Here is an 18,719-nt window from a genome sequence, read left to right as displayed (position 1 = left end):
CCCAGTAGTTGTACAGAGTAGTGCAGGCCAGTGTGTCATGAGGTAGCTGTACAGAGTAGAATTAGCTGTTACAGCACTGACATGGCACCAGTGCCAAGGGGTATAACCATCAACTCAACAACAATTAAATTACATTTTGTACAGATGAAAAGACAGACAGATAGATGGATAGATAGAAACATGTACGTAGACAGATAGATAGATAGATAGATAGATAGATAGATAGATAGATAGATAGATAGATAGATAGATAGATAGATAGATAGATAGATAGATAGATAGATAGATAGATAGATAGATAGATAGATAGATAGATAGATACTGTAGATAGATAGATAGATAGATAGATAGATAGATAGATAGATAGATAGATAGATAGATAGATAGATAGATAGATAGATAGATAGATAGATAGATAGATAGATAGATAGATAGATAGATAGATAGATAGATAGATACTGTAGATAGATAGATAGATAGATAGATAGATAGATAGATAGATAGATAGATAGATAGATAGATAGATAGATAGATAGATAGATAGATAGATAGATAGATAGATAGATAGATAGATAGATAGATAGATAGATAGATAGATAGATAGATAGATAGATAGATAGATAGATAGATAGATAGATAGATAGATAGATAGATAATGAGTGTATGAGTGTGTTTCAGGCTGTGTGACGTACAGGCGTAGAGGCAGCTCTAGGAGTGTTTCAGGCTGTGTGATGTACAGGCGTAGAGGTAGCTCTGTGTAGGAGTGTGTTTCAGGCTGTGTGACGTACAGACAGCTCTGTGTAGGAGTGTGTTTCAGGCTGTGTGACGTACAGGCATAGAGGCAGCTCTGTGTCGGAGTGTGTTTCAGGCTGTGTGATGTACAGGCGTAGAGCAGCTCTGTATAGGAGTGTGTTTCAGGCTGTGTGATGTACAGGCGTAGAGGTGGCTCTGTGTATGAGTGTGTTTCAGGCTGTGTGACGTACAGGCGTAGAGGTGGCTCTGTGTAGGAGTGTGTTTCAGGCTGTGTGACGTACAGGCAGCTCTGTGTAGGAGTGTGTTTCAGGCTGTGTGACGTACAGGCGTAGAGGTAGCTCTGTGTAGGGGTGTGTTTCAGGCTGTGTGATGTACAGGCGTAGAGGTAGCTCTGTGTAGGAAGGAGTGTGTTTCAGGCTGTGTGACGTACAGGCGTAGAGCAGCTCTGTGTAGGAGTGTGTTTCAGGCTGTGTGATGTACAGGCGTAGCAGCTCTGTGTAGGAGTGTGTTTCAGGCTGTGTGATGTACAGGCGTAGATCAGCTCTGTGTATGAAGGAGTGTGTTTCAGGCTGTGTGATGTACAGGCGTAGAGCAGCTCTGTGTAGGTAGGAGTGTGTTTCAGGCTGTGTGATGTACAGGCGTAGATCAGCTCTGTGTAGGAGTGTGTTTCAGGCTGTGTGATGTACAGGCGTAGATCAGCTCTGTGTATGAAGGAGTGTGTTTCAGGCTGTGTGATGTACAGGCGTAGAGCAGCTCTGTGTAGGAAGGAGTGTGTTTCAGGCTGTGTGATGTACAGGCGTAGAGGTGGCTCTTGTGTGCCTTGCAGTGAAACTTTATCTCTGCACTGCTGCTACACTGATCAATGAAACAGTGGACTGGGAGTGTGTCCACATTAAGATGTGTTTTGTGGCAAAACAGCAGCGTAAGCAGGCAGCAATCAATGTATCAAACGGGGAAATAAATAAATCGCTATAATTATATCCTCCTCCTAGCTATATCAATAGCCTCCTCCTAGCTATATCAATCAAGTTAGCAAACTGAATGGGCGGCTAGGTGGCGCAGTGGGCAAGGCGCTCGCCACCAACGCAGGATATGCTGGGTTCGAGCCCAGCTCTCGGCGTTGCTACCAGCTTGGCTGGTCGTTCATACTAATACAATTGGCAGTATTAGGGGGTGGGAAGCTGGTGGGTGGGGATCGGACGTTGTGGACAGCGACTCCAACAGGTCGGTTGGTGCACCTGTGCAGTAGAATCAGAAAGCGACGATGGCGGCGTGTCCCTCCCACGCAGACCCTCGCCGCTGAGAGATCGCGCTGTGCAGGTGAAAAGATGTGACGGCTGCCTCCTCAAGTACCGGATGGGACACGTGATGCAAGGCTTCGTCCACATTGCAGTCGGCTTGTGGGAGGCATGGCCTAACAACGTTCGAGACAGGGGAGGGTAGAATTGGACAATACGAAATTGGGGACGGGAGAAAAATAGAAAAAATTGGCAGAAAAAGTAGATAAAAAAAAAAGATTAGCAAGCTGAATCAGTGGGAGCAAAACGACAAAACGAACCATTGTATCTAGCTGCAATGATGAATGAAGCAGCTAACATTAACCCTTTCACTACCACACTACAGAGTAGTAGTGAAAGGTTAACCTTCTGTAGTGTGTTAGTGACGGTAGGGGTGACAGTGGCTCAGGAGGTAGAGTGGCCGGTAATCGGAAGTTTTCTTTGCCCTATAGGAGGTCCTGGGACCAAGAGCGTTGGTTATAACAAATACCCACGTGTAACTTGACTGTTTCAGCCAATCAGAATCGAGAAATTTGCATGCCATTGTATAATTCTATACAATTCACTTATGACAAGTCAGAACGCTGCGCGAGTCTCGGAACGTGCGTGTGTGTGAGAGAGAGAGAGAGAGAGAGATATGTTGCGCTATTTATTATCTAAAAAGCAGGCATGGCCAGCACTCATTTCACTGTGTATGCGCCCCCAGACATCATATTTGAAGACCCCGATCAGATAGGCCAAATGTATTTGCTTGACCATTTACATCGGCTGTGACAATACATTGGCCTGAGCTATTGTTATGCAAAGACAGGTAGCCAGGTGGGTACTTGGCGGCTTGGTTGTTTATTCTGAGACAAAGAGCAGCCACCTCTGTCTGGTGTTCAACTACAACGCGGCAGCGCGCGGCACAAATGACACGCAAATTAGATGATTTTGTCACAAGCCAATGGCTCGTCCCTCGCCACGTACTCACCTGGCTACTTGTCTTTGCATTTAAAGACCCTCAGAGAGGGAACAAGCAGTCATTTTCCGTGTGGTCCTAGTGCCGCGTCGCGTCTCCGTTTATTATCGTGTAACATTGTTTTGGACAGTAAAAAAGTGCGGGGGACAATAACTGCCTTCTGAAACCATGCAGGGGACATGTCCTCCATGTCCCCCCCCATAATTACGCCCCTGGTATATCTGAAGCAGCACATCGTTTGACTTGCATGTTCATTTCAATTCAATTCAAACCTTTATTTATTCTCAAAAAGGACAATTGAGGTCACCCTCATTTTCAATGTTGTCGAGTCTTACAGAAATTTCATGCATACATTTTTATACAATATAATAATAATAAATAATAACAACTCTATCTATATAGCACCCTTCACACATGGACTGCAGCCCAAAGTGTCTCACAGCAAGTAGCACAAAATGAAGATAGCATAAAATCAGCATACAGTCAACAGAATAAAAACAATGTATAAAATGCAGACATAAGAATATGTATAAAACAAGTACAATAAGTACAGTGTTGCTCGAAGGCATGTGAACCCCCCCCCCCGGAACAGCCAGTCCCTCAAACACCCCACACATCAATCTCCACCACATCCCCATCCAAGACACATCCCCTGATAAAGCACGACATGACCGAAGGAAAACACAAACAACCCACGTGCCACTCTCACCGCCATGCATGGTGACGATGATGCCACCCCCACAGGCCGCTCCATCTCACCCCCCCCCCCCCGCTACAAATGGTTCAGGAATAGCTTTCGATTGACTTTGGGTATGCCATTTGATGGGCGTTTTATGCTAAATTTGCAGGAACGTTAAGAGGTTTTTCATTACACTTATGAGTGCATGCTTAATAATAATAATAATAATAATAGATTGAATTTGTAATGCACTTTTTGTACGCTGGGATCCCAAAGTGCTACACTACAGGGTTAAAACAGTTACAAAATACAAAATAAATTGTTATTAGTAAAACAAATAAAATAAAATACAGAATAAAAATAAGATAAAAATTAGGGATGTCCGATATTATCAGCCTACCGATATTATCGGCCGATATCGGCATTAAAATGTGATATCGGAAAATATCGGTATCGGTTTTCAAATTTTTTTTATTTTTATTAATTTTTTTTTACATTTCTATAACCTTTATTTACCCAGGCAAGCAAGTAAGAACAAATTCTGATTTTATTTATTGTCAAAAGTATGCATAATGTTGTGTTAATTCCACAACAAGAGATATGTAATGTTAATGACCTGAAATTATAAAAAAATTTGGGGGGGGAAACCCTGCATCGGTTGATATCGGTTGATATCGGTATCGGAAATTAAGAGTTGGACAATATCGGTATATCGGTATCGGTAAAAAAGCCAATATTGAGCATCCCTAATAAAAATAGAACATAGTTAATTAAAAACTATAGTATAAACATAGTATATAGTACATAGTACATAGTATAAACAGAAAATGTAAAAACAACAGCACAAGAAAATAAAAATAAAAAGCTAACAGTCAAAGGCCTTTTTGAACAGGTAGGTTTTCAGGCCTGCTTTAAAAGAGTCCATGGCTCTGTGGTGCCCTCAGCTGGATGGGGAGGCTGTTCCACAGGCGTGGTGCAGCCGTGCAGAAGGCTCGGTCACCCATGGTGCAGAGCCGGGTATTGGGGACCTGAAGGAGCAGGCTACCTGCGGATCTGAGGGTGCGGGTGGAGGATTCTGGAGTGATGAGTTCCTGAAGGTAGAGGGGTGCGTGTCCGTTTATGCAGTTATGGGTGAGCATCAGGATTTTGTAATTGATCAGTTTACCAACTGTTTCGCCTGTTTTATTGCAACACTACTATCACCGACATTCGGCCCATGGGGACATTAACGTGTTTTGTCGGGCCTTACAAATACATTTGATTTGATTTGATTTGATTTATTTTTTTAAGATACATTTTTGACCATTTATTGCTTTTCATGGTCAGACAGGACCGAGGAGGAGAGGATGAGCGGGGGAAGACATGCGACAAATGTCACCGGGAGCGGGAGGCAAACCCGGGACGGCCGCGTAGGTGTGCGAGGCACTATGCGGTGCGCCACGAGGGCACCCCGATTTGATTTGATTTAACGTGTGGTTCTCCTCCTCCCCGCAGCCTCTGCCGACATGGCTGAGAGGTCTCTGGAGCCGCCGGGGCCGGTCGCCTCCGTGACCATCCCCATGGAAGAGACCCCCAAGCCCCCCCAGGAGCCCCTGCTCACACACCTCAAGAAGGTGGAGAACCACATCACGGAGGCCCAGCGCTTCTCCCACCTGCCCCGCCGCTCCGGCGTGGACCTGGAGTTCACCGAGCTCTCCTACACCATCCGCGAGGGCCCCTGCTGGCGGAGAAGAGGTAACACACACCGCTTACATTTACATTTTACATTTTGTCATTTAGCCGACACTTTTATCCAAGGCGACAAGTTTAAGTTTAAGTTTATATATTTTTTACCCAGGGACAGTGCACATTAATCAACATCTTATTAGGCCTCGGGCCTAACAACCACCCATAGGTGTGATCTAATTTCTATAACCCACTCTGTCTCGTGATGTAATGCTTAAATACATTTGAGTCCAAACTGTTCCCATAGCGACAGAACTCCAGTGGAACCGTCTAACCGTCTAAAATAAAAAAGCGGAGGTTCAAACCCATTAATTAAGAATCGAATGACAATGTAACGAACAAAGGTCCAAACGTTCTAACGTTTGGGCTCAGCCCTAGAAGGGGCTAGGAATACATACGTTTAAACTTCATCCTACACCTTTTCGAACATTACTTGTTTGTTTGTTTTTTAATCTGTTTAATATGTTATTGTTTTATTTAATTTTATTTATTTATTTAATTTGTTTTCAATTTATTTATGTTCGAAATAAACTCATTCGTTCATTCATTATGGGCACAATGAATCAGCTTTATCTTTTTGGAGTGTGCCTTTAACAATAGCGGCACAGGGAGTAAGATAAGCACCGCCCACAGTGATCAGTCTCCACCAATCACAGTGAAGATGAGAATCAGGTGGGCGGCAGGGGAATCGGGGAGGAATCAGTTGGTGCTGATCAGGGACCTGCGTTCATCAAGCGTCTCAAAGTGCTGATTTGAGACCAGATGAGCTCATAATAGTCACAGTGAGGTGTATATATGGTCATGTGACCTGAGCAGTGATCAGTACTCCTACTACACTGTTATCTCGATACTCCATCCCCCTGTTAACCCACTCACTCACTCACTCACTCACTCACTCACTCACTCACTCACTCACTCACTCACTCACTCACTCACTCACTCACTCACTCACTCACTCACTCACTCACTCACTCACTCACTCACTCCCTCACTCACTCACTCACTCACTCACTCAGTCTTTGCTCAGCAGAGTTTAGACATAGTAAATAATTTACACTAGCAGGGCTGGAACACTCGTTTCCTCCTCTCCTCTCCTCTCCTCTGTGTGTGCGTGCGTGCGTGCGTGCGTGTCTGTCTGTCTGTCTGTCTGTTTGTGCTGAGCAGAATGCTGGGAGTCTCTCTCCCTTTCACATTCCCTGTGTGTGACACATATATACACACACCCTCCCCTCACAGTCACACAATAGTGCGTTCTAAGGAGAGTTCAACAGTTGCAAATCTTTATCTTTAGCACAGTCTAGTACAATGGGCACTCTGTGCAGTTCATCTCTAGTCAAGGCCAAGAGTTTTCACGGTGCAGCAGTTTCACTCCCTTTCACGTCCAGCAAACCCATTTTCCCAAGCATGAATAATTTCTTAAACATGTCATACAATAGAAGACGGTTTGCAGTGTGTGTGTGTGTCTGTGTGTGTGTGTGTGTGTGTGTGTGTGTGTGTGTGTGTGTGTGTGTGTGTGTGTGTGTGTGTGTGTGTGTGTGTGTGTGTGTGTGTGTGTGTGTGTGTGTGTGTGTGTGTGTGTGTGTGTGTGTGTGTGTGTGTGTGTGATCGATGATCAGAGCACAAGGAGAATCATGGGTAATCTCGCCAGGAAGCAGTAACAACAAGAGCATCCTGAGCACTGGTCGATAGGTCAGCCTTTGTTCATGTGTTGAAGTATATGAAGTATATGAAGTATATGAAGTATATATATATATATATATGTGTGTTGTGTACCTTGTAGTGCTCTCTCAGTGCTCCTCTTGTCTAAATCAATCTGTGGTTTCCTCTGTCATTGTTCTGTAGTAGTGGTGGCGCGGGGATGGTAGGGGGGGGGGGGGGGTAGTCTGTGGTAATTTTTTGTCTCTAGTAGATGGCTGTCTTAGTCTATATCTCTGAGCTGTCTCTAGTAGATGGCTGTCTTAGTCTATATCTCTGAGCTGTCTCTAGTAGATGGCTGTCTTAGCCTATATCTCTCCACTTCCTCTAGTAGATGGCTGTCTTAGTCTATATCTCTGAGCTGTCTCCAGCAGATGGCTGTCTTAGGGCCCGTGTCGACCGGGGACGTTTTATGAGTTGTCAGCGCCTTTCTGTCATTCATTTCTATGCTACAGACGCGACAGGCTCGCTCCTTTTCCCAGCGCCGCGCCTCGCGTTTTAGCGCTCTCGGCGGCTAGCGTTTTTGGGCGGAGCACTCCCAGCGCCTAAAGTTGAAACTAGTTCAACTTTTGGAGAGGAGCGCCGCTCATCAAGGTAACTTTTTTCTACCGACCAATCAACATCGAGGAAGTGACGGAGCCGCGGGACTCAGGAAAACGCTCTGAGCATGCATATTTTTGCTTTTCAAAGCGGTCCGCCTTGAAAAGAAACGTCCCCGGTGGACACAAAGCCTTAGCCTATATCTCTGAGCTGTCTCTAGTAGATGGCTGCCTGTCTTAGCCTATATCTCTGAGCTGTCTCTAGTAGATGGCTGCCTGTCTTAGCCTATATCTCTGAGCTATCTCCAGCAGATGTCTCAGTTCTTAATGTGGATATGGTGGTGTCTGTATCAGAAGGAGGTAGATCAAAGCGGGGCTCGCAACTCACTTTTGATGCTCCAAGGTGTTTTAATTGACAAATAATACTTGAAAAAGACCAGAGGGTCGAAACGTTGTATCTGCTGCTATTATTTGTCAATTAAAACACCTTGGAGCATCAAAAGTGAGTTGCGAGCCCGGCTTTGTTCTATGTACTACTGTTTCTACAGTTTGGCTCAGCACCAAGGAACGGAGGATGTGCGTTATTTATTTTTTCTGAATGTATCAGAAGGAGGCTCATGCTATTTCCAATAGAGCTCCCATTGGCAGCATCGTAGGACTCTAGGTCACCTTCGCATTAATGACTGCACCCCTTCTCTGCCATTCTCTCTGAGATGAGACTACGCCCAATTTAAGAGTCCATACAAGTTATTGCTGTGGTCCAAGAGGGTCCAACGATATTGGTGTACATGGGGGGTGGGGTGGCGCTAAAACTGAAGCGTGTGACATCATAAATGGTAAATGCTGTCATGCCCCACCTGTTACTGGACTATTCTCCCCTGCTCTACAGTACCTCTCCCCGTCCCTGTATGTTTGTTGCTGGTGTCCCTGCTCCTTAGTGTTCTCCCCCTTCTCTCTCTCATGCTCTCTCTCTCTCTCTCTCTCTCTCTCTCTCTCTCTCTCTCTCTCTCTCTCTCACTCTCTCTCTCTCTCTCTCTCTCTCTCTCTCTCTCTCTCTCTCTCTCTCTCTCTCTCTCTCTCTCTCTCTCTCTCTCTCTCTCTCTCTCTCTCTCTCTCTCTCTCTCTCTCTCTCTCTCTCTCTCTCTCTCTCTCGCTCTCTTGCCCTTAACGTTCCTCTGTTAGTTTAGTGTTACTCTTGTCTTGTATTATGTTATCTGTTTAGTCTTAGTCTTGGTAGTCTGCATGTTTTGTCCCAGTGTATGGTGTTTGTCTTGTCATCTATAATTGTAGTTCCTTGTAGTTCTTTGTCAGTCTGTTTCCCCTCCCAGGTGTCTCCTGTTATAATCAGCCCAGGTGTGTCTTGTTTGTCATTTGTTCATGTGTATGTAAGTTCCTTGTTTCCTGTTCTCTGTGTGGGTTCATAGTCTTTTCCTGTTTGTACCACACTGTCGTTCCAGGTTCCTCGTGTTTAGTAAGTGTTCCCCGTGTTCGTTTAGAGCAGGGGTAGGAAACCCTAGGCACGTGTGCCCGCATAGGCACGCGGGGGCATTTTCATTGGCACAGGGGGCAGCATAAAAAAAAAAAAAAAAATTATATTTTTTTTCCCGCCTTGAAATATTATAGTGAAATATTTTGCACTGTTGTCGCATTTATCTTGTTGAAATCCTCCCACAGGTTCTTTTTTGTAAGTCGAGTATATCAAGGAGGTTTTTCTCTGTAGCTCAGATGTTTTGTTTGAAGGCTTGCCTAACAAAGAGACAATCAAATCAAGGATAAAAGATATCCCCATGTCAGCTTGAAGTGTCGAGCGAAATGTCAGAAAATATCAAAGAACAGCAAACAGCTGGATTAAAAGATGCTCCGGTGTGCAGCTTAAAGTGACCAACTACAGCCCCCAGATAACGGAGCTCAGTAAAGCAAAACTGTTTGTCTGCATTGCACCCCCGCCCCAACTCAGATTTAGGGTTGATACAACCATCATAATAATATTGTTAATAATAACAATAACAATAATGATGTAATAATGTAAAAATTATCATTAAAAATACCTGATTATGAGAAAAGAAATGTACGATGCATGGAATATTGTTGATATGGCACACTAGTTACAACTATATTTCAAACAGGCACTTCATGTCAAAAAGGTTGCTGACCCCTGGTTTAGAGTTTGTGTTTTGTGTTACGTTTTCCCCCTCTTCCAGTTTTGACTGAGAGGTTTTGTTTTGTGTTCTGTTTTATTCCTTGTTTAGTGATTAAATACCCCTTGGACTTAAAGCCTCCCCCCGTTTTATGGCCACCGTAAAAGTCCAACCCCCCTCCCCACCGTATGTATATATTTTCTCCCCACCGTATGTATATTTTTCTCCCACCCACCCACCCCCTCCTAATGTACAGTCTACTCCCCATCATATGTATATATTCTCTGTTAGGATCTATGGGTAACAGTACTGTATATTTGCATGTCACAAATGTAACAGTACTATACCTGTATGTCATGTATGTCCCTATGCCATAAATATCATGATGTCATGTATGTTGTGTATGTCATAAATGTCACTATGAATTGAAAATGGGGGACCCTGTTGTAAACAAGACAAACATTTTTCTCTGGTCTGCATCCCCTTAACAATTGTGTGTATTGAGCCGTACTTTATTGTACCGATTCTGCAATCTGTTAAATAAAGTTTTCATTCATTCATTCATTCATTCATTCATTCATTCATTCATTCATTCATTCATTCATTCATTCATTCATTCATTCATTCATTCATTCATTCAACCATTCAACCATTCATTCATTCATTCATTCATTCATTCATTCATTCATTCATTCATTCATCCATTCATCCATTCATTCATTCATTCATTCATTCATTCATTCAAAGCCCTTTACAACTTTTTTGTTCCTCACATTTTACCCATTCACTCACACATTCACACTCCGACGGTGGAGGCAACTATGCAAGCTGCCGAACCTGCTCATCGGGAGCAATTAGGGGTTAAGTGTCTTGCTCAAGGACACTTTGACACGCTGCCCGGGAGGAGCAGGAATCGAATCAGACGACTGCTCTACCTCCTGAGCCACTGTCGCCCCTACATCAGGTATAAAGTCTGAAGTTGCGCCCTAGACAGTGAACTGGGTAATGTTTGAGGAATCAGAAAAGTCTTTATTGCCAAGTCAGTTTGCACATACAAGGCATTTGTCTTGGTAATTTGGTGCATCAACATTAACAGACAATTAAAGTAGAATAAAGTAAAATGGAATATGTAAATTAGAATAAAAATACAATATAATATAATATAGGACAGGTCTGTACAATTGTATGGTATATACACTAAATTATAATAGAAATACAGAGCAATTGTGTAGTATTGCGATAAACAAAATGTAGTTCAGGAAGGGTGTGTTAATGTAACTCATTGTGACAGACGCTTATGTTCTATGGTTATAGGTTATATTGTCTATGGGGAGAGGAGATGAGAGATGTGTCAGTGGGGGTCCAGGGCCTTGTTGATGAGGCTCACTGTAGAGGGGTAGAAGCTGTTCTTGTTGATGAGGCTCACTGCAGAGGGGTAGAAGCTGTTCTTGTTGATGAGGCTCACTGCAGAGGAAGCTGTTCTTGTTGATGAGGCTCACTGCAGAGGAAGCTGTTCTTGTTGATGAGGCTCACTGCAGAGGGGTAGAAGCTGTTCTTGTTGATGAGGCTCACTGTAGAGGGGTAGAAGCTGTTCTAGTTGATGAGGCTCACTGTAGAGGGGTAGAAGCTGTTCTAGTTGATGAGGCTCACTGCAGAGGGGTATAAGCTGTTCTTGTTGATGAGGCTCACTGCAGAGGAAATTGTTCTAGTTGATGAGGCTCACTGCAGAGGGGTAGAAGATGTTCTTGTTGATGAGGCTCACTGTAGAGGGGTAGAAGCTGTTCTTGTTGATGAGGCTCACTGCAGAGGGGTAGAAGCTGTTCTAGTTGATGAGGCTCACTGCAGAGGGGTAGAAGCTGTTCTTGTTGATGAGGCTCACTGCAGAGGAAATTGTTCTAGTTGATGAGGCTCACTGCAGAGGGGTAGAAGATGTTCTTGTTGATGAGGCTCACTGCAGAGGGGTAGAAGCTGTTCTTGTTGATGAGGCTCACTGCAGAGGAAGCTGTTCTTGTTGATGAGGCTCACTGCAGAGGGGTAGAAGCTGTTCTTGTTGATGAGGCTCACTGCAGAGGAAGCTGTTCTTGTTGATGAGGCTCACTGCAGAGGGGTAGAAGCTGTTCTTGTTGACGAGGCTCACTGCAGAGGAAGCTGTTCTTGTTGATGAGGCTCACTGCAGAGGGGTAGAAGCTGTTCTTGTTGATGAGGCTCACTGCAGAGGAAGCTGTTCTTGTTGATGAGGCTCACTGCAGAGGGGTAGAAGCTGTTCTTGTTGATGAGGCTCACTGCAGAGGAAGCTGTTCTTGTTGATGAGGCTCACTGCAGAGGAAGCTGTTCTTGTTGATGAGGCTCACTGCAGAGGAAGCTGTTCTTGTTGATGAGGCTCACTGCAGAGGGGTAGAAGCTGTTCTTGTTGATGAGGCTCACTGCAGAGGGGTAGAAGCTGTTCTTGTTGATGAGGCTCACTGCAGAGGAAGCTGTTCTTGTTGATGAGGCTCACTGCAGAGGAAGCTGTTCTTGTTGATGAGGCTCACTGTAGAGGGGTAGAAGCTGTTCTTGTTGATGAGGCTCACTGCAGAGGGGTAGAAGCTGTTCTTGTTGATGAGGCTCACTGCAGAGGAAGCTGTTCTTGTTGATGAGGCTCACTGCAGAGGAAGCTGTTCTTGTTGATGAGGCTCACTGCAGAGGGGTAGAAGCTGTTCTTGTTGACAAGGCTCACTGCAGAGGAAGCTGTTCTTGTTGATGAGGCTCACTGCAGAGGGGTAGAAGCTGTTCTTGTAGCATGAGGTTTTGGCCCTGATGGACCGCAGCCTTCTGCCAGGGGGGAGTGTCTGAAACAGATTATGACTGGGGTGGAAGGGGTCGGCCACAATTTTGCCTGCACGCTTCAGGGTCCTGGAGAGATGGCAGGTTGCAGCCGATCACCTTCTCAGCAGAGTGAACGGCACAATACTGTAGATGCTAATGAATTGAGTTTTAAAGTGCATTGCAAAACATTCCATGTTTCTAGGGCTAAACTGAGATTTCAAACAGACAGGTAGGCAGAACGACTGGCTGGCTGACTGGTCAGTCTGTTAGTTGTGGTTTGGGGGTGCGTGAATGAGCCACCTGCTCTTTGAAATGTGTCCATAATGATCTAAGTAAAATAATGGTGAAAAAGATCCAGCCGTGTGAGTCGTGTGACAGTTGTTGCTATGTGTTGATATATGAGAACTATATCAATAAAAACATAATCATTTGGTGTCTTATTACTGGATCTTGTAAACAAGTCACTGTAGAACAGTAATATCATGCTTTTCCAGTGTTGTACCACCATACAGAAGTGAGGCATTTTCTTTTGAAAGTGGTTACCAATGGTTACAGGCAGCCATGTTGGAAGAAAGAGAACCACACAAATATATATATATATTGCAATACACTATTTACTCTGTCTATAAAATATTACTCTTTATTATTGTCTATTTTAAAACGGCTATAGAATCAAACCATAAACAAGGTGGCCTATTGGGATGTTGGAGCCTAATGTGAAAAACGATGGGATTTTTATATGGCTGCACTTTATGTGCTCATTTTGTCTCTTTTGCTGGTTTGAAGCACTTTGAGCTGTGATTATTGTATGAAAGGTGCTCTACAAATAAAGTGTATTATATTATTATTATTATTATTATTATTATTATTATTATTATTATTATTATTATTATTATTATTATTATTATTATTATTATTATTATTATTATTATTATTATTATTATTATTATTATTATTATTATTATTATTATTATTATTATTATTATTATTATTATTATTATTATTATTATTATTATTATTATTATTATTATTATTATTATTATTATTATTATTATTATTATTATTATTATTATTCTGTATGAGGTCTCTATTGCTGAAATACAGAAAAACCAAAAACACTTGGGGCTAGATCCACAAAGAATGGATTGCACGGTGCTAATTGCACCCTTACTTACAATTCATAATGAATTGAAAATGGGGGACCCTGATGTAAACAAGACGAAAGTCTTTCTCTGTGGTCTGCATCCCCTTAACAATTGTGTATATTGAGCCGTACTGTATTGTACCCATTCTGCAATCTGTTAATACAGTACCTCGCCGATGCTCTGTCTGCTCCTGGCTGCCCTTGGGGGGAAGGACGACGGGATGGGTCAAGCGCAGACCTCAATCGCATCGGCGACCCTAAAAACAGTGCATGTGTGTGTGTGTTCCTGTGTGTGTGTGCCGCCCATCGCTGCATGTCGTTGCATGACGAATAAAGACTTTTGAGTTAAGTACTGCATTATTATATGCTCTGGCACCTCAGTACCTCACTGACCTCCTCCACCCCCACACTCAGTCACGGTCCCTGCGATCCTCGGACACTGGTCAGCTCTTCATTCCCCGAACCAGACTGTGAACCTTTGGGGACAGAGCTTTCATCGTGGCAGCTCCCACCTCTGGAACTCCTTCAAAACTCACCTCTTAAACATGGCCTTTGACCCCTAACTACCTCATTGAATGTTGTGTGTCTGTCTACCATGTTTGTTTTTGTTGTTTTTCGCCCCATGTAAAGCAACCTTGGGTTTTATGAAAGGCGCTATACAAAACCAAGTTATTATTATTATTATTATTATTATTATTATTATTATTATTATTATTGTAGCTGCGGACATTTATGAAAACGATTTCCCGCTTGTCATTTTCATAATTTCGACGTCTGGTCTTCCCACCGCCTGCTTCATCTTCAAATTATCTGTTAATGATGACCGTTACGTGAAGTGTGTGTGTGTGTGTGTGTGTGTGTGTGTGTGTGTGTGTGCGCGCGTGTGCGCGTGTGTGCGTGTATGTGTGTGTGTGCGTGTGCGTGTGCGCTGAGCAAAATGCTGGGAATCTCTCTCCCTCTCACAGTCCCTGTGCGTGACACATATATACACACACCCTCCCCTCACAGTCACACAAAGGAGAGAGAGAGATTCTAAGGAGAGTTCATATGAGTTCAAAGTCTCCCTGCTCACCCACAAATGCCTCTACGGAAACGCCCCCCTATACCTCAAAGAACTCATCACCCCTCACTCCTCTTCTCGACATCTCCGCTCTGGCCAGGCAAACCTCCTCCAGCGCCCAAGGACAAATCTATGCACTATGGGAGATCGGGCTTTTTGCTCCTCCGCTCCCAGTCTGTGGAATGCTCTCCCTGACTACCTGAGAGCACCACAGACATTGGATGTTTTTAAGAAAGGCCTCAAATCCCACCTTTTTAGTAGAGCCTTCTGTTGACCTTTTATCAAATTTTTTGCTCCACACATTTTATGTTCTTTTACCAATTTATTTTATCAGTTTTATTATTCTATGTTTCTCTGCTATTTTATGTTTTAGTCTTGCCTATTTTTATATTCTTTCTTTCCTTTATTCTCGCTAGCTTTTAAGTCCCTATAACTGTAGCGCTCTGAGAGTTGCCCCGCAACTGTAAAGCGCATTACAAATGAAATCTATTATTATTATTATTATTATTATTATTATTATTATTATTATTATTATTATTATTATTATTATTATTATTATTATTATTATTATTATTATTATTATTATTATTATTATTATTATTATTATTATTATTATTATTATTATTATTATTATTATTATTATTATTATTATTATTATTATTATTATTATTATTATTATTATTATTATTATTATTATTATTATTATTATTATTATTATTATTATTATTATTATTATTATTATTATTATTATTATATAACAGTTGCAAATCTTTATCTTTAGCAGATAGTCTAGTACAATGTGCACGATTTCCCGCTTGTCATTTTCATAATTTCGACGTCTGGTCTTCCCACCGCCTGCTTCAGCTTCAATTCCGTTACGTGAAGTGTGTGTGTGTGTGTGTGTGTGTGTGTGTGTGTGTGTGTGTGTGTGTGTGTGGTGGTGAGTGAGTGAGTGTGTGTGTGTGTGGTGAGTGAGTGAGTGAGTGAGTGAGTGAGTGAGTGAGTGAGTGAGTGAGTGAGTGAGAGAGTGAGTGAGTGAGTGAGTGAGTGAGTGAGTGAGTGAGTGAGTGAGTGAGTGAGTGAGTGAGTGAGTGAGTGAGTGAGTGAGTGAGTGAGTGAGTGAGTGAGTGAGAGAGAGAGAGAGAGAGTGAGTGAGTGAGTGAGTGAGTGAGTGAGTGAGTGAGTGAGTGAGTGAGTGAGTGAGTGAGTGAGTGAGTGAGTGAGTGAGTGAGTGAGTGAGTGAGTGAGTGAGAGAGAGAGAGAGAGAGAGAGAGAGAGAGAGAGTGAGTGAGTGAGTGAGTGAGTGAGTGAGTGAGTGAGTGAGTGAGTGAGTGAGTGAGTGAGTGAGTGAGTGAGTGAGTGAGTGAGTGAGTGAGTGAGTGAGTGAGTGAGTGAGTGAGTGAGTGAGTGAGTGAGTGAGTGAGTGAGTGAGTGAGTGAGTGAGTGAGTGAGTGAGTGAGTGAGTGAGTGAGTGAGTGAGTGAGTGAGTGAGTGAGTGAGTGAGTGAGTGAGTGAGTGAGTGAGTGAGTGAGTGAGTGAGTGAGTGAGTGAGTGAGTGAGTGAGTGAGTGAGTGAGTGAGTGAGTGAGTGAGTGAGTGAGTGAGTGAGTGAGTGAGTGAGTGAGTGAGTGAGTGAGTGAGTGAGTGAGTGAGTGAGTGAGTGAGTGAGTGAGTGAGTGAGTGAGTGAGTGAGTGAGTGAGTGAGTGAGTGAGTGAGTGAGTGAGTGAGTGAGTGAGTGAGTGAGTGAGTGAGTGAGTGAGTGAGTGAGTGAGTGAGTGAGTGAGTGAGTGAGTGAGTGAGTGAGTGAGTGAGTGAGTGAGTGAGTGAGTGAGTGAGTGAGTGAGTGAGTGAGTGAGTGAGTGAGTGAGTGAGTGAGTGAGTGAGTGAGTGAGTGAGTGAGTGAGTGAGTGAGTGAGTGAGTGAGTGAGTGAGTGAGTGAGTGAGTGAGTGAGTGAGTGAGTGAGTGAGTGAGTGAGTGAGTGAGTGAGTGAGTGAGTGAGTGAGTGAGTGAGTGAGTGAGTGAGTGAGTGAGTGAGTGAGTGAGTGAGTGAGTGAGTGAGTGAGTGAGTGAGTGAGTGAGTGAGTGAGTGAGTGAGTGAGTGAGTGAGTGAGTGAGTGAGTGAGTGAGTGAGTGAGTGAGTGAGTGAGTGAGTGAGTGAGTGAGTGAGTGAGTGAGTGAGTGAGTGAGTGAGTGAGTGAGTGAGTGAGTGAGTGAGTGAGTGAGTGAGTGAGTGAGTGAGTGAGTGAGTGAGTGAGTGAGTGAGTGAGTGAGTGAGTGAGTGAGTGAGTGAGTGAGTGAGTGAGTGAGTGAGTGAGTGAGTGAGTGAGTGAGTGAGTGAGTGAGTGAGTGAGTGAGTGAGTGAGTGAGTGAGTGAGTGAGTGAGTGAGTGAGTGAGTGAGTGAGTGAGTGAGTGAGTGAGTGAGTGAGTGAGTGAGTGAGTGAGTGAGTGAGTGAGTGAGTGAGTGAGTGAGTGAGTGAGTGAGTGAGTGAGTGAGTGAGTGAGTGAGTGAGTGAGTGAGTGAGTGAGTGAGTGAGTGAGTGAGTGAGTGAGTGAGTGAGTGAGTGAGTGAGTGAGTGAGTGAGTGAGTGAGTGAGTGAGTGAGTGAGTGAGTGAGTGAGTGAGTGAGTGAGTGAGTGAGTGAGTGAGTGAGTGAGTGAGTGAGTGAGTGAGTGAGTGAGTGAGTGAGTGAGTGAGTGAGTGAGTGAGTGAGTGAGTGAGTGAGTGAGTGAGTGAGTGAGTGAGTGAGTGAGTGTGCTTTCATAACCTGTCCCTAAGCTTGGATTCGGCCCTGACTAGGAGCAGTCTTAACTTGACAGACTGTTGTGCTTCGTGTTCTTAAGGGCTTTATTTGGGAGGAATCATAGTGATTCCTTCATGTCAACTCTACAGGCCTCCTTGGAATTAATAAATCATTTAAATAAATATGACAATGTGTTATATTTATTTAAACCTTATATTTACTGTTGTGTTAGTAGGGACGGTTGGGGAATCTCAAAATCGGCCCTAAGATATCTTAAATGGCCCTAAGAGCAAATGTTTTGTCTTAAGTCCGTTGGAGAATGAGACCCATTGTCCCCACAGGAACACCCAACAAGGATAATGGTTTATTTTAGTCTTAAAGGTGCTGTAAGTGGTATTTCTTTTGTTGAAGTAAGTGTTAAAAAAAAGAGATATATATTTCAGATATTTCTGACATCGATCAGCGGGGAACGTCATCCTCATAATTTATAGGCTATTTTAAGTTAAATAACATCTCCAAGAAGATATATAATAATACGATAAAGCCTAAGAGTCTTCATAATGTAAACCGTCTAGAGACAGATCTCTGGACAAACATGTCTTCATGAGTCCTACAGAAGACAGTGACATGGGGCGACAGTGGCTCAGGAGGTAGAGCGGTCGTCTGGTAGTCGGAATGTTCCCGGTACAATTGGCTCAGGAGGTAGAGCGGTCGTCTGGTAGTCGGAATGTTCCCGGTACAATTCCTGCTCCTCCCGGGCAGCGTGCCGATGTGTCCTTGAGCAATACACTTAACCCCTAATTGCTCCTGATGTGCAGGTTGGATGTCTAGTCCCCCATAGGCGTGATCTAATTTCTATAACACACGACTTCAAGTGGTGTAATACTTTTACACAATGGCCGAATTCATCCAACCTTATTGCTATACAATAAACACACAGTAATTGAAGCATAATGGAGATTTATTTACAAAACCATCAGCAGAAAAAGTAGGTAAAAAAAATAAAGAAGTTGCCTCCGTGTCTAGAAGCAGCTGGGAGGTGCGGTGCTTCAAAGCATGCCATCTAACAAAACCAATTACATAATCCAACATTGTGTAAACAACTAACATATTCCAGTTAACGGTATCTTTTTTAAATTATTCGTTACATCCATACTTCCATTGTGTCCGGGACATCCAGTGAAATCGCTTCGTGCGACAG

General features: G+C 43.4%; 1 protein-coding gene across 1 annotated transcript in view; it reads left to right on the top strand.

Moving 5' to 3' along the window:
- Positions 1-5,175: 5,175 nt before the first annotated feature.
- Positions 5,176-18,719, top strand: part of LOC311233232 (ATP-binding cassette sub-family G member 4-like) — a gene marked incomplete at both ends in the record, with an annotated part of 62,523 nt that continues 48,979 nt past the window's right edge. Inside the window, one exon of the mRNA XM_084320165.1 lies at positions 5,176-5,404. Within this exon, the coding sequence (XP_084176291.1) occupies positions 5,176-5,404 (229 nt within the window). The remainder of the gene's footprint in view (positions 5,405-18,719) is intronic.

This window comes from Notolepis coatsorum, assembly GCF_963971535.1.
Source record: "Notolepis coatsorum genome assembly, chromosome: 8".
NCBI lineage: Eukaryota > Metazoa > Chordata > Actinopteri > Aulopiformes > Paralepididae > Notolepis > Notolepis coatsorum.
Note: the sequence above shows the minus strand (reverse complement) of the source record. Positions and strands in the feature narration are given on the sequence as shown.